This window comes from Blennius ocellaris (genome assembly GCF_963422515.1).
Source record: "Blennius ocellaris genome assembly, chromosome: 16".
NCBI lineage: Eukaryota > Metazoa > Chordata > Actinopteri > Blenniiformes > Blenniidae > Blennius > Blennius ocellaris.
Window position 1 is genome coordinate 19,657,160 of NC_137665.1, and position 23,467 is coordinate 19,680,626.

The 23,467-nt window shown below is 47.5% G+C and overlaps 2 protein-coding genes across 2 annotated transcripts; both read right to left on the minus strand.

Moving 5' to 3' along the window:
• Positions 1 to 2,333: 2,333 nt before the first annotated feature.
• Positions 2,334 to 4,338, minus strand: LOC308141436 (amine sulfotransferase-like; the record flags this gene model as incomplete). Its single annotated transcript, XM_080511601.1, has 6 exons — positions 2,334 to 2,443; positions 2,545 to 2,716; positions 3,078 to 3,172; positions 3,565 to 3,691; positions 3,906 to 4,111; positions 4,197 to 4,338. 6 exons carry the CDS (start codon positions 4,336 to 4,338, stop codon positions 2,334 to 2,336), a joined length of 852 nt encoding a protein of 283 aa, XP_080367727.1.
• Positions 4,339 to 10,271: 5,933 nt separating this feature from the next.
• apol (apolipoprotein L) lies at positions 10,272 to 15,049 on the minus strand. The gene is made up of 4 exons (XM_080511055.1): positions 14,936 to 15,049; positions 13,213 to 13,803; positions 11,977 to 12,096; positions 10,272 to 11,915 (listed from the first exon to the last, which is right to left on the minus strand). The coding sequence occupies exons 1-4, from the start codon at positions 14,950 to 14,952 to the stop codon at positions 10,799 to 10,801; spliced, it is 1,845 nt and encodes a 614-aa protein (XP_080367181.1). The 5' UTR covers positions 14,953 to 15,049; the 3' UTR covers positions 10,272 to 10,798.
• Positions 15,050 to 23,467: the final 8,418 nt, after the last annotated feature.

Here is a 23,467-nt window from a genome sequence, read left to right on the forward strand (position 1 = left end):
CCATTATAAACGACTGTAGAGCTGCGTTCTGATTAAAGTTCTCTTTGGATGTTTTTAACCATAAAATGAGGCTTTTAATGGCTTCATGTCAGCTTTCATTTACAGTAGTGTTTCGTATTTTTTAGTTGCTAATGAACCAAAAGTGTCACTTCATTCTAAAGTTCTGTGGTAAAAAATATTAATGAAGCGTCTCGTAGCGGAGCTCAGCAGCCACACACAGTCTGCAGGCTGAAAGGCCGAATGCAAAAGGCAAACTTCACTTCCAGGTCTTGTTTCACGTTACGTCAGCTGCAGGAGATCTAGAATTTAGAAGCAGTTTTCCATTGTTTTCACAGTTTTCATGGTAACTTCACTGTAACTGACAGTGGAGGAGCTCTGCACCTGGAGAGCCGCGGCGCCGCCGTCAAGGAGGAAATGATCTGGTTCCCTCATATTAACTTCAGGGAACGACTGATGACATGGTTCCAACGTTTTATTTTTATTTCTCTATTACCACTCTGGTGCTCCGTGTTTGTTGTAGTTCTCAGAAAGTCAGTTCAGTGTTTCTTCCACCTTGTAGGTAGTCATTCCCCAGCTGATGACACATCTGACCCCAGCCTGGTTCCTCTCTGGACCAGCAATGAAGTGGAACCAGTGTAGCACCAGTTCAGCTCCTGTTAACAACCGGCTTTGGCAGTGGAAAGACAAAGAACTGGTACTAACTCTGGTCCTGGACCAGAACTAGAACCTGGTTCTTTCTGGTGGAAAATCCTCCACAGTGGTCATGTTTAGAGCTCATTGTTCTCTACTGTGTGTGTGTGTGTGTGTGTGTGTGTGTGTGTGTGTGTGTGTGTGTGTGTGTGTGTGTGTGTGTGTGTGTGTGTGTGTGTGTGTGTGTGTGTGTGTGTGTGTGTGTGTGTGTGGTGCTCTTTCAGTACTAAAACAAAAACATTACTACTACATCAACGATGTAGCTAGCATGGACCAACATGCTAACTACATAATTTCTATGTAAATGGACAGTGCTTTCAAAACCTTGTGTAAAAGTTAAACTTTTCTGAAACAATGCCTTTTAACTACAAATATTGTCATGGTAGTGGAGTATTAGAATTAAACTAATACAAGGACTACTAATTAACACTTTGGGAGTCGAGTTATTTTTCAGGCTATTGAAGAACACAAATACTGGAAATAGGAAAAGATACGATCTTTTATAGATACAGAAACTGCAGCATCACTGATGCATGAATCAAACTCTGAGTGGTGTGACCTCACGTGGCGTAAAGGTTTATTGTTTGGTTAATTATTTGCTGGTCATCTTGCCCACAGGCCCTTCATTCTGCAGATAGCTGCTGTTTGTGTGTCCTTCAGAGGGCAGGAGGTGGAACAATGCAATCACAATTCCAGTGACTTTTCACAGTGTTATTCTTTGCATTCTGGCTCGGGCTGTGATCCGAATCCACTGAGAGTCTCCACCGACTTACTGCTTCAGCATAATTCAGGTAATGGTGATCATGTGATCTGGTGATCTCAGTTTGCACACTCCCATTAAAATCTGGATTTACATTGAGTTTTATGGTCATCAATGTAAAGTTCTTTTATTACAAGTCCTGTTTTAAGTTAATGACAGACATGAGCAGAAAGTGAGGGAATGTTTAATTTGTCTCTTATGTAGAATCAGTATGAGTGTCAGTACCGCTGCCATGCTGTAGGGGGCGATGCTGAGCACACAGGTCCCTGCTTTTCTTTGAATGGAGTCGACATTTATTCACTTACTTGGTTTGAGTCTGTCATCTGTTCACTTGAAAAAACTGGGTCGACTCCATTTTCACATTTTTACTTTTGTTTTTGGAGAAAACTTCAATATGACACATGAAACACAATGCAAACTGATAATTGCAGAGTTCATTTATGCTCTTTGACTGAGACAAATTTAAAATTGTAAGTTTTAATGTCCCATTAATGGTCCAGTGTTCCTCCCTCCAGACTGTCAATAAAATATACACAAGGCTGACATTTATTCTAAAGATATTTATTAATAAGGCCGGTCCATGAAAATATTGTCAGACAATAAACCTTCCGTGGCACAAAAAAGATTGGGGACTGCTGGTCTAGTGGACAGACCATCAAGTTGGTACTTTTGTTTTCAGTCACTATAATAACAATCCAAGTCCAGGAGAATAAGGACTGGGAGTCATAACACCACGGAGTTTGTTCCGATTGCCTCTACTGAGCATGTGCAGAATTACTAGCTACTACCAGGAGCAGAAAAGTTGCATTTCCCCCGTTGCCATGGAGACAGAGTTTGGAGCGCATCTGATCACACGACAACGGCCAAAGTGCGGCGACTCGGTTTACTCCCAGATGAACTTCAGTGACAAGTGGCCAAGTTTCTCCTGAAGGAGCCGGTCCACTTCCCGGCTCTGTTCGGCAGTCAGAACGTTCTTCCAGTCACCGATCCGGCCTGCCGTGAAAGAGAACGCCAGACCCAATCATTGGCCACATCCGGCCCACTATGAGAAGTTGCTCTTCAGGATCGGCCATGAAAGATGGACGTCACGTTACCTTTGCGCATGAAGTTCGCTTGAATCTTGTCTTGTGGTACAAACTCGTAGTTTGCCTTCTGGTCTTTCTTCATGTTCTTGAATGTAGACTTCTCTACGACTTGCTCGACAGCGTCGTCGCTCAGGTGCTTCCCCAAGAAGCTGCAGATCTTTTGCACGGCTCCTTTTAGGTCCTAAAAGAAGCAAAGAAAACATTGAAAACATGAGATATTTTACTTTATGGACTCCATTTTGGAGCCGATTGTCTTCGGTCTCCACCATGTGTTAGCGAACAATCGTCCTCTCTGATGACATCCATTTGGAATGCAGTTTCTTGGGGTCCGCCATCTTGTTTTGTAGTTCCATCACACACACACAAAGCTATATATAGGTAGTTAGTTATTATATTTACAATGAAAAAAAATACATACACAGATTTTGTCTTTGATCATTATTAATCATTATCGGTGCCTCATAAGGATCACCAGGTCCCATCAATGTTGCATTTGGTTAAGAAATCCCTGCAAAAGTGAGAAGAACAGACGAAAGACTGACCAGGATCATGTCCTCGTAGGTGAGGAAGAGGATGTTGTACTGGTCTCTGGTGGAATGCCAGTCTCTGATGTGGTCAAACCACGACGATGCTCCAACTGGGGAAGAGTTGATAAACTGGTTTTGGACTTTGTGTGAAAACGGAAATGATGGTCGCATCAAAGCTTTAACCTGACAAACATCAGGAAGTCTGAATGAATGAATGACGACAGGAAGTCAAACTGAACGACACTTCAATCTAAAAGGATATGGAAACCAAAGACTGGCCTCCGTTTTACAACCATCACTTTTACTGATCTTAAACTATCGCAATGCAAAACAATTTGATCTGGTTTTGTTTTGGACGACCGTCGTATTGGGAATAAAATGAAAGTCGTTGTCTTGGTCTGAGCCCCCCAGAGCATCTTAAGACCAAGTCAAGACCAAGACCAAAGTCCTGGTCTTAATCTCGGTCTCGATCCATCAAAGTCCTGGTCCTAAGGTTTCTCACCGTCCCCCTTCAGGAAGTTCTGGACAAACTGCTGGACGCTGGCTGGCGTCTCCAGGTCTGAACATTCTTTGCTGAAGTGATAATAGGAGGCAATGTTGTCTTTTGGATTCCGCATCACGTAGATGATCTGAGGAGAAAGTTTAAGTCAATACATGGTGTTTAGACCAGGATTACCAGGGACTTCGAAACAGATAGTAGTAGGAAACAGTAGGAATACTGTAAAGTAAGTCCAGTTAAAAAGCAAAGCAAAGTTGCAAATCGTATCAGTACTTGTTTTACTTGCACACAGTTGAGTCACCCAAGATCTGCCATACATGAATTTAAAGCTAAATTTAACAGACCTTGGCCTCCTTGTTCTTTAGTCCTGGAGGCATGAGAGCCGGAGTGAGGTGGGAGGTGAAGAGTCGAGGTGACGGCCTCTTGGAGTAATCGTCCCGACCCTCCGTATATTCCAACCAGGGCATCTGCTCCAAGTTGTTTGGATATTCGTTCAGGCCTCCGGCCAGCTCACAGATGGAGATGATGATCTGCTGGGCCCAGATGGTTCCTGGTGCCGGCGGGAACAACTGATCAGTCCAGAGAACTGGGAGCAAAAGACCGAGGTAATGAAGGCGTCGCTTTCCTCAACAAACCTGACTTTGGGTAGGTGACCAGGAAGATGTCGCTGTCTCGAAGTTCGAAGCTTTGCAGAGAATCGAGGTGCTCCGCGGTCGTCATACCGACGGCGAAGTTGTAGTTTTTGTAGCGGTAGAGGTACTCGTTGAGCTTCTCCATGTTGCTTCTTAACAGCAAAAGGCAGAAACCAAATGACTGGGTGGAAGGGGAAGCTGTAAAGGAGTCAAATGGACCCTGGACTTTGTCTCGTACGCAACAGCGGTAGTAAACACTGCTCCGACCCACAGTCATCCACGCTGCGTTCAAGATCCCTGAAGTTTAGCAAATCTCCTGTTGGTACTTTAAAAAAACTGTTGAAGGCTCCTGCTTTAGTGTCTTTGCAAGCGTGTTGAGTGTCTGCCATGAGGCTCCATTAAGATTGTCACGGATCACGGACAGGACCCAAGTGCAGGACTCTGGAGGCAGGCTGGGTTCAAACAAGTCTTTTATTTCATGGTTGACAGTACTTAACTCAATCACTGGACAGGACAGACGAGACAAGGAAGACTAACAAACCAACAATGACTAAACACAGACAGGACATATATATAGGGCAGGGTGATGATTGGAATGTGGCCACAGGTGCGGTGCTGGAGCGGCCAGACCTATGGCCCGCCCACTCTTAAAGGGAACCTCAGTCCAAGTTCCTGACAGTACCCCCCCCTCCACGACCGGCTCCAGACGGCCCAGGCATCTCAGGATGCTGCCTGTGGAAGTCCCGGATCATGTCTGGGTCCAAGATGTCCCTAGCAGGTACCCAGGCACGTTCCTCAGGGCCATAACCCTCCCAATCCACCAGGTATTGAAAACCCCGTCCACGCCGGCGAGCTGCCAGGAGCCGCCTGACTGAAAAGACCTCCTCACCCTCTACAATACGGGGGGGAGGAGGGGCTCTTGAGGAGGGCACCAGGGGGCTCTCCCGGGCAGGCTTAACCTTCGACACATGAAAGGTGGGGTGGACGCGAAGCGAGTGGGGCAAACGAAGGCGGACTGCAGAGGGACCAACCAGCTTCACTATAGGATAAGGTCAAATAAACCTTGACGCCAGCTTCTTCGCGTCTGAACGGATAGGCAGGTCCCGGGTGGAGAGCCACACCCGCTGACGAACATCGTACGTTGGTGCGGGAACCCGGCGCCGGTCTGCAAGCCGCTTGCGCTCAGCAGAACACTGCAAGAGCTTGTCTCTGGCCTTGAGCCAAGCGCGCTTGCATCGCCGCACCATCGCCAGAGCTGACGGGACACTCACCTCCGACTCCAGGGCAGGGAACAGAGGAGGTTGGTACCCATACACACACTCAAAGGGAGACAGCCCAGTGGACGAACAGGGAAGGGAATTGTGCGCGTATTCCACCCAGACTAACTGCCTGTACCAAGCAGCTGGGCTGTCAGAGACCAGGCAAGGAAGGATGGACTCCAGCTCCTGGTTCACCCTCTCTTTCTGGCCGTTAGACTCTGGGTGGTACCCGGACGAAAGGCTCACCGTAGTTCCCAACAGCCTGCAAAACTCCCTCCAAAACCGAGACACGAACTGAGGCCCCCTGTCAGAGACAATGTCCCGCGGGAACCCGTGAAGACGGAACACCTGTGTGAGCATGACCTCTGCCAGCTCCTTGGCCGATGGGAGTTTCGCTAGGGGCACGAAGTGGGCCATTTTGGAGAACCGGTCCACTACGGTGAGGATGGTGGTAAACCCCTCCGCGTCCGGGAGGCCAGTTACAAAGTCAATTGACAGGTCTGCCCATGGTCGAGTGGGTACCGGGAGCGGCTGCAGAAGACCAGAGGGGCGAGACCGCGAGGTCTTGTTACGCGCACAGACAGGGCAAGCCTGGACATACTCCCGGACCTCCCTGTTCATTGCTGGCCACCAGAAGCGCTGTTTCACCACAAACATGGTGCGCTGAGTTCCTGGGTGACAAGACAGAAGGTTAGTGTGAGCCCATTGAATGACACTAGATCGTACCGGGGGACACACAAACAGGCGATTGGGAGGACAACCTGGCGGCACCGTCACCCCCTCCAGAGCCCGCCGAACCTGCTCCTCAATCTCCCACATCACCGCCCCCACCACACAGGTCGGAGGTAAAATTGGCGTGGGGGAACGAGGAGCAGGATCCGGCTCAAAGACCCGGGAAAGGGCATCAGGCTTCACATTCTTAGACCCCGGCCGATATGAAACCACAAAGTCAAACCTGGTGAAGAACAGAGCCCACCGAGCTTGTCGAGAATTTAGTCTCTTGGCTGACTCGATGTATTCGAGGTTCCTATGGTCGGTCCATACCACAAACGGGTGCTCTGCGCCCTCCAGATAGTGTCTCCACTCCTCCAGCGCAGCCTTGATGGCCAGGAGCTCGCGATTGCCAATGTCATAGTTCTCCTCAGCCGGGGTCAGCCGCCTGGAAAAAAAGGCACAAGGGTGCAGCTTCCCATCCTCACTGCTGCGTTGAGCGAGCACTGCCCCGACCCCGACATCTGACGCGTCCACCTCCACCACAAACTGCCGTCCAGGGTCCGCGACACCAAGCACGGGAGACGAGGTGAACCTGGCCCTGAGCTCGGAAAACGCCTGCTCAGCTGAGGGACCCCAAGCAAACGGGACCTTGGGGGAAGTCAAGGTATGTAGTGGCGCCGCGATGGAACTGAATCCCCTGATAAACCGCCGGTAGAATTTAGCAAACCCCAAAAAACGGAGCAGTTGTTTGCGGTTACCCGGGGTTGGCCAATCAGCTACAGCCCTGACCTTCTCTCTGTCCATCTCCACCCTCCCCTCTGAGATGACGTGTCCGAGAAAAGAAACTGTGGGAGCATGAAACACACATTTCTCGGCTTTGACAAACAAGTTGTTGCTCAGAAGACGCTCCAAAACATAACGAACATGACTGACATGACTGGCTAGATCTGACGAAAAAATCAAAATGTCATCGAGGTACACGAACAGAAACTTATTCAATGCGTCTCTCAGCACGTCATTGACTAGACCTTGGAAAACTGCAGGAGCATTACATAACCCGAAAGGCATCACCAGATACTCGTAGTGGCCAGAAGGTGTGTTAAACGCTGTCTTCCACTCGTCCCCGTGCCTAATCCGGACCAGGTGGTATGCATTGCGCAAGTCCAGCTTAGTAAAAAGCTTGGCTCCCTGCAGGCGTTCAAAGGCCGAAGTCATGAGAGGTAGTGGGTAGTGGTTCTTAACGGTTATCGCATTGAGGCCCCTATAATCAATGCACGGTCGAAGGGTCTTGTCCTTCTTGGCTACAAAGAAAAATCCCGCCCCTGCAGGGGAGGACGAGGGTCTGATTAACCCAGCCTCAATATAATCCCTCATGGCCTGATTCTCGGGTTGTGACAGCGAGTAAATGCGACCCTTGGGGGGAGTGGTACCTGGCAATAAGTCAATGGCACAGTCATACGGACGATGCGGTGGCAGAGATGTTGCTTTCCCCTTATTGAACACCTCCTTTAGATCATGGTAGCAGCTGGGAACTCGCTCGAGATCCGGATACACAGGAACCTCCACAGCTGCTACCTTAACTCCCGACACTGACCGACAATGCTCGGAACAATCCCCTCCCCAACTCAAAATAACCCCCGACTCCCAGTCAATATGGGGCTTGTGCAAACATAACCAAGGGAGGCCCAGGATCACTGGGTAGGACGGACTTAAACCTAAATGAAATGAAATCTCCTCAAAATGGGAGGGACCAAACAATAACTGAACAGAAAGAGTCTTTTTATCAATGGAAAATATTTTGCGTCCATCTAAAGCAAAAGCCTTCAAGGGCAATGATAACAGTTCAGTGGGGATCTTGTGTCTCTCAGCCCACTTAAGGTCCATAAAGTTCTCATCAGCACCAGAGTCAATGAAAACATCAATGTCCAACTTGGTGTTGGCATACCTCAGTTTAGCCGGCGTGAGTCTTCTTAAAGGCGCAGTGGAGGAGTTCTTAAGACTCACCGGGGCCCTCCTTAACCCAGGTGCGCCTGTCCCTTTAAGAGGACACGCTGCAGCTCTGTGGCCATGCTGACCACAGTACAAACACAGGCCGCCGGTCAGGCGCCGATGCCGCTCCTGCGTGGACATGCTGGTGCGGCCAAGCTGCATCGGCTCCTCGGGAGGTTGTGCAGCACTTGGGACTTGCTCCTGCTGGGAGGCGGGGCGGAGAGGGGCGTGCTCCTCCCGCGCGCTCCTGGGTTCTCCTCCCTGCTGGTCAGTCTGCCTCAGGCGATCACGGACCGTCAGACGATTCTCCATCTTGACCGCCAGGGCAATGAGGGAGTCCAAGTCATCGGGGAGATCCACCAGGAAGAGCTGGTCACGAACCGGGCTGGCCAGCCCGTAGAGGAAGGTGTCCCGCAGTGACGCATCGTTCCAGGTGCAGTCCGCGGAGAGAGTGCGGAACTCAATCGCGTAGTCGATCACCGACCCTCTGCCTTGACGCAGCGCTACCAGCGCTCGAGCCGCCTCCCGCCCGCCGGGACGCCGATCGAAGATCTTCGACAGCGCCTCTGCGAACTCGTCCACCGTGTCACACAGCCGGGATTGGCTGTTCCATTCAGCGGTGGCCCAAGTCTCCGCTCTGCCGGACAGGTGGGAGATGATGTACGCGACCCTCGACCTTTCTGTTGGAAATGCGCCCGGCTGCATCTCGAAGTGGAGACCACACTGGACCAGGAAGGGTCGCGAATCCCCGGAGTCCCCCGAGAAGCGTGCTGGGCTTGAGAGCGGTGACGGCAGCATCACGGCGGGGGCAGCAGCTGGCGGCACCGTGGCGGCAGCGGCAGCCCGAGCCTCTGGGACCGAGAGGCGAGTGATGAGCTGCTTGAGGTGACCGGTGAGTTGGTTCAGGTGAATCTCCACTGACGTGTGTCGATGTGACAGGTCGTGGAGACCCGCCGTTAAACCAGACAACTGCTCGTCGTGTTGAGTTAGCCGGTCTCCCTGCTGACCAACTGCTCCTAGCAGCTGGTGACCAGAGTCCGCTGGGTCCATGATGGTTGGTTTGTTCTGTCACGGATCACGGACAGGACCCAAGTGCAGGACTCTGGAGGCAGGCTGGGTTCAAACAAGTCTTTTATTTCATGGTTGACAGTACTTAACTCAATCACTGGACAGGACAGACGAGACAAGGAAGACTAACAAACCAACAATGACTAAACACAGACAGGACATATATATAGGGCAGGGTGATGATTGGAAAGTGGCCACAGGTGCGGTGCTGGAGCGGCCAGACCTATGGCCCGCCCACTCTTAAAGGGAACCTCAGTCCAAGTTCCTGACAAAGATGTTGAGAATTGTGTAGTTTAAGGAGTCGTCAGCCAGAAAGCCCGTGTTTCCTTGTTAAAACATGAATGTTGGTGTTGGACCTCAGTTAAAACCAAATTCTTTTTTCATTCGGGCTCGTTGATCAAACCAGAACCACCCACAAGGGGGCGCATTGTTGTGAAAACAGAAGGCTAATATCATAAACCACCACTAAAATGTAGCCGCCAACTGTGACGGGAATCGTATAAACTTTGAACCATGTGATTTACAGGTGAACCTGCTTTTCATTTTTATTCTCCGGGGTATTTTGCTCTGCGGTGTGGATGTTTGCTTATACAAAAAATTTTAATTAAAAAAACGACGGTGGAGCGACAAAGGACTGCTACGCTATCACTAAGCTATCCATGAGTAACAGTTCCTGCGGCCAATCAAAGTGTGCCGAACATCCGAACCAGTCAAAATGTCATGTTCTCTCCAGAGGAAGTTGCAGTATGAAGGTGTCGGAACGATCTTCATGTTTGATTTCAGAACATTTAAGAGAAACTGAATATGTTAGATAACTTAATAGGAATGACGGGATCTAAAGCAGTAAGTTACCATAACATTTTGGTACTTTTGATTAGAAAGTCATTAAAACTGGGACAAAATATATGAACACCGTTTGGCTTCCGTTTATCTTTTTATTTTTGAAATGTAAAGGAAACTCTTTCACCTTCAATAATATATAATGCAGTCTACAGACTAAAAAAAATTGAAAAACACTTGAAGGTCTTTAAACATTTATTAAACAGCATCAAGCAGATATATTGCAAGCATTTGCAAATCAAACTTAAGGAGCACATGAAACCATCATAAATGCACTTTCAGATTATTCTTTTTGTCATTTTTCTTTTAGTTCCAGAACTTCAAAACAACATTTCAGTTTCAGAGCAAAATCCCAAATGTACTTTTGTAGAAATTAAGAGGGAAAAAAAATGTCCACAAATTTGGCCCTCGCGTTCGATCTTGTGTGTCCATTAGTATCAGCCTCACTCGCTCCTGACAAGAAAATAAAAGCAGCAATTTCATCTTCCAAAAAAAAACTGATTTCCATCCAAACAGTCAACTGTTTCCTGTCAATACAAAATTATAGTTTTCCATTTGAAATGATGAGAAATCAGTTTCTTGTCATTACAGTCTAAAACCTTCACGTTTCTAAAAGAGAAACAAGCTCTATGTCTTGTCCAGAACTCTGGTCTCGTCTTCAGTGCATCAACAACTAGGAAATCATCACAAATCAATAGTTTTCAGTCAATTACGTAACGTGAGACGTGCTACATTCTAATCAGCTTCCGACCTTGGATCCTGCTCCAGTACATTTGGTTCTTCTTCATCAGGCAGTTCCTCCACCTTGGTTTCTTCCTGCCTCTTCAGCTCCTCCACCTCAGTTTCTTCCTGCCTCTCCATCTCAGCCTCGGGGTAGAACGGTGTCTCCAGGACGGCCTCCTTCTTCTCCAGTGGCGGCAGACCTTTGGCCAGAGCGTCAAACATCTTTTGCCACGAGTCCATTGCCGAGCTCCACAGCGCCGCTCTGGCCCGGATGAACTGAGACACTTGAGTCTCGCTGCCTTTGGCCAAACCAATGCTCTCTTTGCAGATCACGAAGACGTCCATGCCCAGGAACAAAGCGTTGAGTGCGATGAAACCGACTCGGGCCGATTTTCCGATGGCAGCAGTGCTTTTGACTGCCGCCTGCCCGATGTCGGGGATTTCTGACGCCACTCTGGGAATGTTACGAAGCGCTGCCCCCTCCTCAACCAACACTTTAGCAGCATTTGCAGCGACCTGCTCACTCTTAAGAACTTTCAGAGCAGAGACACCATCAACAATCCCATCAATGGCTTTCCCAACAGATCCGAGCTTACAGGCCACCTGAGCCACTCCCACTGCCAGGTCTAACTTTCTCAGCTTGGAGACCGTCTGACACTTTGCCTCATCCACACAATCCTGGAGGATCTGCACACCCTCCATGAAGCTCTCGAAGGTGGCACTGGCCTCCTTCTGTTGCGTGGCATTCACTCCCATCTCAGTAGCAGTGGTGACGATGCTGTTGACGCCGCTGGTGAGTCCCAGTCCGACCCCGGCCAGAGTCAGAGGCAGAGACACTCCTGCTGTGAAAGGAATCAAAACCAAGCCAACGATGGACAGGATGCCTCCGACCGCCCCCACAGAACTCCCCGCCACGTTGGAAATCCTCGCTCCCTTTTTCATCCTGTCCAGCTTAACGGCGGTTTCCTCCAGATACTCCAGGAACTTCAGCATCCCGGACTGTCGCGCCTCAAACTCGGCGGCAAAGTGTTGACCCGACTTCTGCTGGAATAAGAACGCCATCCGGAAGTCTGGATCGTTCCTGAGGAGAAAAGAGGAAACAAAACAAAAAAAAAAACCACTGAGCAGACTTTACACAGCGACGTTTTGGAATGATATGTTGAATGGCAAAGACAAAGGATAGACGTTACCTGATCTCCACCAGCTGGTCAATGTGGTCGAGCATCCTCCGGACATCTTCCTCAGGCAACTCTTCACCGAGGTCGACCGCCGTCTCCTCAACCGATTCCAGGCCAAAGTCACTGAAGCAGCTGTGAAGAAGGTACATTAAAAATCTTTCATTCGCCTCAGGCATATTTATTATGCTGCTAATGGAACCACTTCGTCGCTGTGTAAAATAACAACTTGGCAATCTATGTTCGCTAGCGCAGGGTGAAAATGTTTAGTGAGAAAATTTAAAAATGCCCCATCAAATAGTGGTTGTCATGTCAGCATAAATTGCTTTTCATGCAATTCCTAAGGGTTGTCTGTTGTAGTTGGGTAGTAACGGATTATATGTAACAGCGTTACATAATTAGGATACACAGTTTTAATGTACTGTAACGGAATAGTTAATTTTTTTGTAATCTTGCTACAGGTATGTTGGATAAAAACTGGGATTACTGAGCTGGAATAAACTAGCCTTGTCTTCAACATTACAATAGATGTTAAATTTAGTTATATCCTCAATATCCTTTTGTTTTTTGACATCGATCTTTAAATAAATAAATGAATTCCCCATATCAAATAGCATTGCAAATGTACCACTTTGTATGCTGAAATTGTTAAAAGAAAAAAGGCAATCTTTGCCGAGCTGTCATTTCTAAAAGTTCCCAAGTTGAAAAGGTTATCATGCATTTTCAGACACCTGAGGCTGTTCGCTTTCAGAACACATATGGTCGCCTTTGCCCACCCAGATGGGACCGTATTGGCCTCTGGCCCATGGACTACCTGATTGAAACCATTTCTGCCCTTTCCACAACTTTTCCTGCATAACGCAGTACAGCCACAGTGAGCGTGGTGATGCGAACTGCAAATCAAGGAGCCACCAGCGTCCTCCAGCTGGGTCACTAAAACTGACCCCCTAAAACAAACAGACACTAATGCCCAGCAGTTATACCACATTTCCTTAGTCATGTGCATAGTATGATTAACTAACTTTCATGAAGAGGTGTTGATTGTCTTACTGGTGTTGGCATCATCACCAGCAGAACTAAATCCCAAGGTCCTATCCCTGACTCGCATCAAAGACATCATACATGTCTGTAAAACATCTGGAGCCATCAGATGGTGTTTACCAAGCACATTTGTTCACACAAGAAGCCCTCAGGAAGCAGATGTTAGAGTTAAAGTCTGGCTTCCAGGTTGAGGTCTACGTGATCCGTTACCTTTTTTCAAACTTGTTGCAGATGTTGTCGATGGTCTGAATGTATTTGTCCAGCTGGTACGCCAGGACCTGCACGTTCTGCAGTTTCGGGAGGAAGAATGGATCTGCGTCCATCTTGAACTCCAGCACCAGAGGACAGATTTCTTTCGCGGCCGAGAGCACGACCTGAACGTAATCCAGGCCGACGCCTTTGGGCAGACGGAGCGTCTGATTCTCGGTGAAGACGTGCGTCGAGGTGGCAGCCAGTTTCTCCACGGCCCCCAGGAAGGAGGCGATCTTCTGCAGACCCTGCAGGGTGGCCTTCAGCAGCTCCGTCAGCTCCTTCTGCAGCTCTGCTTGCTTGCTGGCCACAGAGGGACCGACGGCTTTCTTCATGTACTCCTTCAAGGCTTTTCCTTTCTCCTTAGACTGGAAGACCTGGCCGATGGTCATCTCCAGGTTGTCGGCTCTGTCTTTGATGTCCAGCAGCATGTTCCGCTCTGTCTCCCTGTGCAGCACCCATTTGGAGGACGTCTCGCAGAACGTCCTCACCGTGTGGATGAAGGTGAGGGTGTCTTTGGTGTAACTCACCAGCGCCACCTGCAGTTCTTCTCTGTGACAGGAAACAGGTTTCAGATTTCTAAACAAATGTCTATCAGTGCTGAGGCGCATAACGCAGCTTCTTCAATGAAAACTTGTGTAAAAGGGGGCCCAACAGTTCACATGACGACACCTAGTCCGCTAAAAGGAGTGTGTTTACACAGAAACAACGATGTAGTTAGTATGCCTGGCCACATGAGGGCACTGTTGCTTGATTCTCTAATGAAACCACACAGACGTGTGCCGAGAACAAAACGCAATAAACGTGAAGAAATGGCGAGAACCTGATATCCGCATGGACTGATGACGCATCGGATGCTATCAGGGGAGAGTCGCAACTATAAAACTACTGATGGAGGACAAGGGTCAAACCACATCAGTAGTTTTATTGTCCATGACGGTGCTGCCATGTTTATTGTTCATGAGCAGAAGGAAGGGGGGGCGAGACTCGCAGTAAGAGCGCTCCATAGCCTGCTTCTTTCCACCTTGGGAGCCGGGATGAAAACTTCACTGGTACAGTGGCTCAGAACACTGGTTCTGTGTAAACGGACCCCCCACAGTGAAGAAAGTTTTGCGGATACATTCGTATCTGAGGGAACGGCGTCGAACACCCCGTTTACACAATGAGCTGCTGAAAACACAAATGTCTCCTTCATGTTCGTTTAGTGCATTTAAAAATAACTTCCATCTCCATTATAGAGTAAATATGTAGCAATAAAGGCTAATTTTCATAGGACAACTTTTAAATCTGCCAGTGCCAGACTCTCAGTGATTGGCTGAATGACACGTTTCTGTGTTTTACACTTATTGTTTATACACATTAGAGCTCTTCGCCAAGACGAAAGATGGAGGCGTCCAACAGTAGCTGATATTTTATACTATGGATATGTTCATAATACTTCTTTCACTTTTCTTGAATGATAAGTACAATTTATTAATTAGACTAGTAATACTCGTCACCAAACACTGAAAGTCACTTTAAATACTGGTAGTACTAGCCATGTACACAAATCTGCCACTCCAGATGTCCAAGTTATGTACTCTCATTGAAGATGAAGAAAAACAGATTGTGTGTGTGTGAGAGAGAGCGAGAGCACACGCACCTCTCTCCATCAAAAGTTACTTGAATAAATATTAAATGTTACCTTTTGGCAGAAGACATGTTCTGTCCGGAGCTCTTTTATCTTCTTTACCAACCAGAAAAATATCCTGAACTGTACCGAGAGCTCCAGCTTTATACGCTCCTGCTTTCAGTTTCTATTCCAGTGTTTTGGCCCTCCCTTATCAGAGATTCTCCTCAAACCTCCCAGCCGCCCCCCCCACTGGTTCCTGGTGTGACGTTTAGGGAAGTCCTGTTCTTCAACATTCCAGCTTGTTCACAGCAGTTTGCCGTCTCATGGCGACGCCTCCGGGTGAGAGAGAAGCACACAGACCCACGTGGAAACACGTGATAATCTTAGATCTTTTATCATCATGTTTTGATTTGTTATTATCCGGCTCTGCTAAGAGAAGTTTGCTTATTGTTTATTATATAAAACCCTTACTTCACCCAAACAATAAACCCTCACTTCACCCAGAGAACCAAGACACAGTAACAATACAACAAAAGGATGGCCAAACAAACAATGTAACATTATCCGGCATTACCTGTTATATTAAGGCAGCTTCTTCACGAGAAGGCAGTTAACTAAAACAAACAGAAGGCACCAGCTGTTTCAATTTGTGTTCTTCTCGTGAAGAAGCTGCTTCACGGTTAGACGATGGTTCAGGTTGAATGAAGTTCAACTAAATACACACCCATTGGTTTGAAAAACATGAAGAAGAGAAACACTGAAGAAAACACCTCAAGTCTAACCCGTTCTTTCCAATTCACCTTGGGTCAGGTGTAGGGGTAGTGCCACATTAAAGCCCCGTTTCCACCGCACAAAAAGTACCGGCCTAGACCGGTCTAAACCGCTCCAAAGGCGACCGCTTTTCCGCTACCCTTCCGTTGGGGTGCCGGGGACCATGGAACGGGTCTGAGTTTGAGCTGCCGTCTGCTGATGGTCAGTGATTTACGTCATTCTCGGAAGTCCCGCCTTTGGACGTACAAACGGCAACACATGCGCTTTCATTTTACCCTGAATATGGCCAGAGAAAGTACGTGGACCGGTGCGGAGGTCCAGCTCTTCTTCTCCATTATAGGAGAGGAGGGGGTCCAGCAGGAGCTTGACGGGGCGGTGCGGAATGAGAACACATTTCGAGTGGTGGTGGAACGAATGGCTTCATCCGCACGCCAGCGCAATGTCGCTGCAAGCTCAAGAAGCTGCGGAGCGACGACCGCCGGGTGAAGGACCACAACGGCAGGAGTGGATCCCAGCGGAAGCACTGGCGGTGGTATGAAGCCATGGATGCTATTTATGGCCACCGACCGGCGAGTCAGGGACGTGAAGGCGGCGTGGACACGGCAACGGCGCTGCTGGACGAGAATGGTGAGTTTAATGCTACAAAATGTGCTGACAACCTCTGCTCATTGTAGAAAATAAACCCCTGTGACTATGCATTCATCCGCGAGACCAGTCCGGCGAGCCCACTGATTGAAGCAGCCGGTTGTAAATATTAATAGTTGTGAATGATTGTTGTGATTTTCTGTTAATACAATTTTGATTTTCCATACGTGTTTGTGTTCATTTAATCAATATCAGCACAGAAGTAGCAACTTCCTATATCATGCCATTAATACATATTTGGCACTGTGCCAACAGTGAAACTGACATGTCCTTTATTTGTGATGCTGAATATGTTAAGTAAAGGTAAGTGTATTAATTTAACAAATCTTGCACTTTGCTCCATAAGATATTGTTCCTCCCCCCCCATTATGTGAAACACATTTATTATAATTATATTGACTATACATACCAAGTCCAAATGTGCAGAATCAAATGAATGCCCTTATTATGCCTCCTGAGCATGGTGTTAGCCAGTGTCAATGTAAATATTGGAATATTCTGTGTAGTAGCTATAAGCTGAAATTTGACAAGCCGTCTTCAGAAGGGATAAACACTTTAAATAAGGAGGGACAACAAGGAGGCAACTGTGGTTGGAACATATATTTACAGGAACTATGTACATTGCAGGAGGTCTTTATGCATTTAAATACTGCATTCTAGCCTGTCTGACGTCCTGCCATCCTCATCTGCAGCCGGAGCCAGTGCCTCTGCAGGTTGGTCTGCTGCAGCTGCTGGTGTGTCCCACTGGTCGCTGTAGTCCTCTCCATGGGACTCACACAGGTTGTGCAGAGCACAACACACCACCACCATCGACTTCACCAGGCTGATGTCACTGTCGCCAGCTCCCACAGTGTGGACAGTCTCAGGACCCTGGCATCACGCATGCTCCCCGGCATGCCTGCATACGCATTCCAGAAGAGCCCCTTGCCATCCACGACTCCTTGGAGGATGATCCAATGCCAGCCTTTACGATTAAAGTAATCGCAGTGGAAGTCTTGTGGTGCCAGGATAGGAATGTGTGTTCCATCAATGGCACCAACACACTGCGGGACCCCTCCACCGGTTCTGGAAATAGGCTGCCAGGTGTTGCAGCCGCTCCTGGTTAGGAAAGTTGATGTGTGCAGGAACCAACAAGTGACACGCTGCGTCACAGAACTCCTTCACACACCGACACACTGTGGTTCTACTGACACCGAAGAGATGGCCAATACTCCGGTATTCAGCATTAGTGGCGAGCTTCCACAAAGCAACGGCAACTCGCTTCTGCAGGGGGACACACAGGCGGTAGTTCGGGTCCTGGCTCTCCATCGCTGGACGAACCAGGTCACACAGGTACTTGAATGTCTCTGCAGACATCCGGAAGTTGTGGACCCACCGTGTGCAGGTGAACCCAGGGACCATCATGTCCCACCACTCCTGGCTTCGGTTCACATCCACACTGCAGGTCCTCTGCGGCGACTCCGGAGCAACAACATGAGCTGAAACACATACAGAGCACATATTTTCATATCATAACAACATATTATAAGCTGTACACACATGCAAAATGTTTGAGTACACAACTACTCCAATTTGCTTTGAACAATTACAATACAACAAACACAAGGTCGAATGATATGGAGGACAACACGCGAAATGGACAAGACACATGAAAACGACGCGGATGCACGGACATGACTACAAAGAAACATGGAACAACAAACATGCACAACTTGTGGACGAGTCACAATGGTCATAATAACCTCATTCTTTAGATTATCAGGTAATGACTGTAAAAACAGGAGCCAAAGTGCTATAATCAGGTAATGAAACTAGTCACATGTCAGGAAGATTTCACTTTTGTGAATTGTAGCGGCAACTCTATGAACTCACTACGTTCATCACGACGTCATTACACTTCATAAGCTGTGTCTGGCTCACATTAAAGGTTAAACATGTATTATAGCACCAGTTACATTGTTGGAAAGTCGCAGAGAATGTTAGTTTGTCGTTGCGGAGCCCTCGTGAGGCTGCTTACCCTGTTGCGTCTCCTTCTTCTTCTCCTGTCCACCGCGTCTGAAGGGAACGCTATCGGCCGCAACAATGTCATTCGTCTCCTGTGTGCGCGCAGCATTGCTTCCTCGAGCAATAGCTGTTCTTGCACGCAAAACAAGAACCACGCAACCACAAGAACGACGACCACTATATCCTCCATGATGCTCCGAGCTTCTCCCACAATCCTTTTCCGCGCTTCTTTCTTGCGTGATGACGTCACCCCCTGCGTCGTTACGCGGCGCTCAACATCCCGCCCACTTTTTACGCTCCTCTGCAGTGGGGAAGCGACCCAAAATTTCGGTCGGGGTCTCTCTTCTACGGAGCCCCTCTGGTGAGGGATTTGGAGTAAAGTACTCTTAAACTTGGAGCAAATTAACGAAAATAATGATTTATCACACCTGTTTTCAAATTCCAATAAAAAAAGATTCTTCATAGGTTTATGCCTGATTCCTCTTCAAGGCAATACTAGACATACTTGTTTGTTACTGCAAGCAATATCGAAGAATATTACTGTAGAAATTTGGAGAAAAGTAATGTCAAACTTGGATCTGTTGGTCGAAGATAATGGTCTTGTCTTCATTAATTTGCTCCAAGTTTAAAAGTACTTTTCTCCAAATTCCTACAGTGATTTTCTTTGATGCTGCTTGTAGTAGTAAAGGAGTATGTCTAGTACTGCCTGAAGTGGAATCAGGCATAAACCTATTAAGGATTCAATTTTATTGCAATTTGAAATTATGATGAGACCATCATTTTCGATCAACACATCCAAGTTTAAGAGTACTTTTCTCCAAATTCCTACAGTAATATTCTTTCATATTTCTTGTAGTAACAAAGGAGTATGCCTAGTATTGCGCTGAAGTGAAATTGGGTGTAAACCTATGAAGGATTCCGTTTTATTCCATTTTGAAATCAGACCATCTGTCTTTCTGTCAGCATTGCGGCCGTACGCTGACCTGTGTTTTGCCGTAAAGGCGTTAATAAAAGCGCAGTTAATATTGAGTGCCGGTTCACTTGACGGCAGTTTAATAACGCATGGCCACGACTTATTTATCTCGTTCCCACACCTTAATAACGCGTGGCCACGAGTTATTAAGAGAGGCTCCGTACTATTACGTACCGTTCATTGATACATGTTGCTGAGGCTTAGGTCAACGCCAAGTAGTGAACGGATGTCTACATTTTTTTTTCTTTTTTTTTTTCAAAAGAATAAAGACACTACAGAGAACTTGTGTTCATTATTTAAACGACTTTTCTTCCACAACACACTGTCCGCGCTGCCGCTGGGAGACATTTCCTCAAATCCCACACAGCAGACAACTTTGGATGCTCCACTCCATCAGAGCCCAACAAACCAAGGTCAGATGCCTTGTCACTGTGTGGCGCATCTTCTTCTGTCCTTGAACACGAGATCATGTTGGCTGCTACATCCAAGTGCATCGCTCATGCTTTCAACCTCTTTGTAAATAAAGCTATCGACCACACGCCCGGGCTGGGGGACATCAGAAGCAGGGCTGGAAAGATTGTCTGACGACAATGGCTGCACTGCTTGGCTGCAGAACTTCACAGCCTTAAATCTGGATCAAAGACTCACTCGGCATCCTTTTCAGGTTGGCTACTTTCGGTCCAGCACAAACACTCAAGTCGCAGTGAATCACCTCACTGCTGCGTGTGCGGCGATCATTGAGGCTGAAAAGAACCAGCGTACGCCTGTCCCCGTCCCTCCCACCTCCTCCAACCCCACGAGGCAGTTTGTGTTGGAGTGCATCAAACATTGACCAGGTTCTCAGCATATCTTAAATCCTTTCCCTAAATAAAACCACCTTAAGTCAAAAAATTTGGGTTTTTTTACACATTTTTATGTCCCAAGAGTATCTTTTACCAGTTTATAAGCACCACTTCCACCCCTAGTACTCCCAAGTCATAAGATTTGCATTGTACATCAGAGGTCACAAGCAAAACATCAAATTCTATCCATTAGGTTTACAAAAGGAGATCACACCATGGCACATGTTTAAACAAGGAAAGTTTCAGAGTCCAACTTCCTGTATTATTACTTCCCTCATCTTGATGACTCATCAGTAGATTGTGGCCATTAAGTACAGTATGTCTAAGTCCGATTGCGCAAGTTCTTCCATTTCCACTGACCATCACTAGACTCCTAGACGTGAGTAGTCATGGGATATCAAATCAACCCGCAGATAACATGAATCATGACTTCCTACAAACTCGGACGTCCTCCTGCTCTTTGACCCTAACAAACCTGGGAAGTCAAGACCAAAGAAACTCGAGTAACGACAATCATTTGGATAACCGGCATACACATGCACTACTGTTCAGGGCCGTTTGTGGGTTTGTTTACTTTTTATTTCAGCTTCCGTCATGCAGTGTGCGCAGCTCAGCAACAGAAGCACAGATAAAATCTGCAGCAGCTGATCACCTCAAGCATGTCCCAGTGAGAGGAGGAGGAGCATAGAAGTCACTGTGTGACTTGTGGTTTCAATCTCTATGTTCACAATCAATTTAACAATGAAAAACATTTCATTGTATGTAGAAGCTCTTGTAAATCACAAATGGAACTCTTACTAATTTATAAACGGTTAGGCTTGTGATGGCCTAGTCATATTCTTTATAAATATGAAAACAATTAAACCAATTAGAGTACATTTCCACTTATATGCATTCAGATGGCGACCAGTTTAATGCATGTTGAACATGTTAATGAAAAGTACAACAACCAAGGGAGGGCGCATGCGCAGTGAGTGATTCAAGTGGGACGTCAGAGTGCAATCCAACATGGCGACACACCCAGGCTGTTAAGCAAACTTTTCCGACCACCAAGGAAAAAAAAAAACCAAAACAAATAAAGGGTAAATTAAGCTCAATTAAAACGCTGGAAGAGGAAACAATAGAAGACCTTCAAGCCTACTTGGACGAGAGCTACGACCGTCTCGTCATGTCGAAGACTCCACAGACGCCAACGTGGAAGAGGAGCCTCTCTGAAAGCTCTCCAACTGTTTTGATGGAGAGGAAGCTGCTGTTAGAGGACATCCTGGACAGCATCAACACCAAGCTGTCCAGCTTCGATGCCCGTCTCGCCCTGGTGGAGGTGCTCCAACGTGAATTTCAAGCTCTTTGGGAATCGCTGGAATTCAGCCAACAACAGGTGGCGGACCTCACAGCAGAGAACCAGGGGCTGAGAAGTGCGGTCGATCTGCTGAACGGACTGACTCGGGAGAACAAGAAGATGAAGGAATCCATCCTTGACCTTCAAAGCAGAAGCATGAGAGACAACCTCGTCTTCGCGGGACTTCCAGAATGGGGAGGAGGAAAACACAAACATCGCTGCGAGGATTCATGCAGGAGCACCTGAAGCTTCCTGTGGACACTGAATAAGATCACCTTCGCCCGCGTCCACCGCCTGGGAGGGAGACGACAGCGACGATGGGCCGCGGGCACTGGTTGTCCTAAGTTTGAACATTTCAAGCAGAAAGAACTGGTGAAGAGCCGCGGCAGGGAACTGCGAGGGACGCACTTCAGCGTGAACGACCAGTTTCCGAAGGAGATCTTAGACCGCCGTCACTTGTTTCCTGTGAGGAAGAAGCTCATCGCTGAAGGATCCCGAGCCGTCATCACAGTGGAGAGGGCTTTACGTCAACGGCCAGCTGTACCGGGACCCTGCCGTCCCCCCCTGGCTCTACTGATGGTCCTCATAAATGAGTAACATCCCCTCGTACACACACCCAGGTAAGTATTTTGCAGCAACATTCGGAAACATTCTGATTAACGTATAATAAGCTTAGCGAAGCCAATTAGTATTACATCATTAATATACAAAATTTTAACAATATTATAGTGTTAATCTTGGACCTTCACTGTAAACGCTGGATATATATGTATATATGTATAAAAAGGCACTCCTTACGTCACCACTAACGTCACCTATGGGTTTGGAATTGTCCTTTTTCGTTTCCTACTTTCTATACCCCCTCCCTCGTTTTAATAGCAATACATTTCCACCGTTTCAACCACATTAATACCACGACACCACAATCCAACTGTCATTATATCACACACTCCTATCAGCAGACACACTCCCATGTTTAAATAACCAGTGAGAATTAGGAATCTTAACATATGTGCAGACACAGCAGAACAAAATCCATGTCATAGTCCACAGGAGACATCTGCTGGGCTTCTGTTTTTGTGTGTGTGGGCATAGGTGGAGCGGATGGAGCAGGATGTACACCTGAAGCCAATACTTGAGGACCAGGATCCCAGGCCCTCATCGCCAGATCATCATGTTTACGTTGATTCTGAACCTGAAGCGAAGAACAAGAAGTTCGAGGTACCTCAGGTTAGAGTGTTCCGACCTCTCGCTCTCTCCCCTGCCATCCCGGTGTGATCCGCTCTGTCCTGCTGGGAGGATCGCGTCTCCGTGACGCCCACCTCCGCCACTCATTGAGGATTGCCGCTCCGCTGGAGAAAAACTTTCAATAAATCATTTTCTGTATAATCCTTCCCGGTTATGTTGGCGCTTGAATCTTTCACACCGCCACTCCCGACAATCCACCGAGGTTTGTCACCTGGAATGTGCGTGGAATGGGCACACAAACGAGACAAAGTTTTCAAACACTTATTACAAGACACACACACCCCTTCTACAATTCCCTCACACACTCTGCTTGGAGTTCTAACCAGCTGAGGCGTAGCCATAGTAATCAGCAATAAAATACAATTCTCTGGCTCCAACAATGGTGAAGAAGTTGTGATACAAAGTCCACTGGTCACTCAACCTCATGGAAAGGGGCGAGGGGAGACCCCGTTTTAAGAACACAGACCACATGCTCAAGACTGGAAAATTCGCTATTGGTCATGTGACCCTCCCCCCGGGTGTTTGACGTGAGAAGGTATTCCTCAATTACAATTAGAAATAAAGAGGTACCTTCAGAACCGCGTCCCACAGATTCACTTATTTATTTTTTATCTTCCATTGAGCTTTTCCCGAAGAACGGCTCGGAGAGGCTTCCCAGCGCTCGGAGGGTGGAGATCCCGACGAGCTCTGCACCGGTGAAGGTATATAAAAAAAATCAGAATAACTGATTCTTTTCACAATCATTTACGGCTGGTTTCTTCACAGAATTCTTTGGTTCGCTA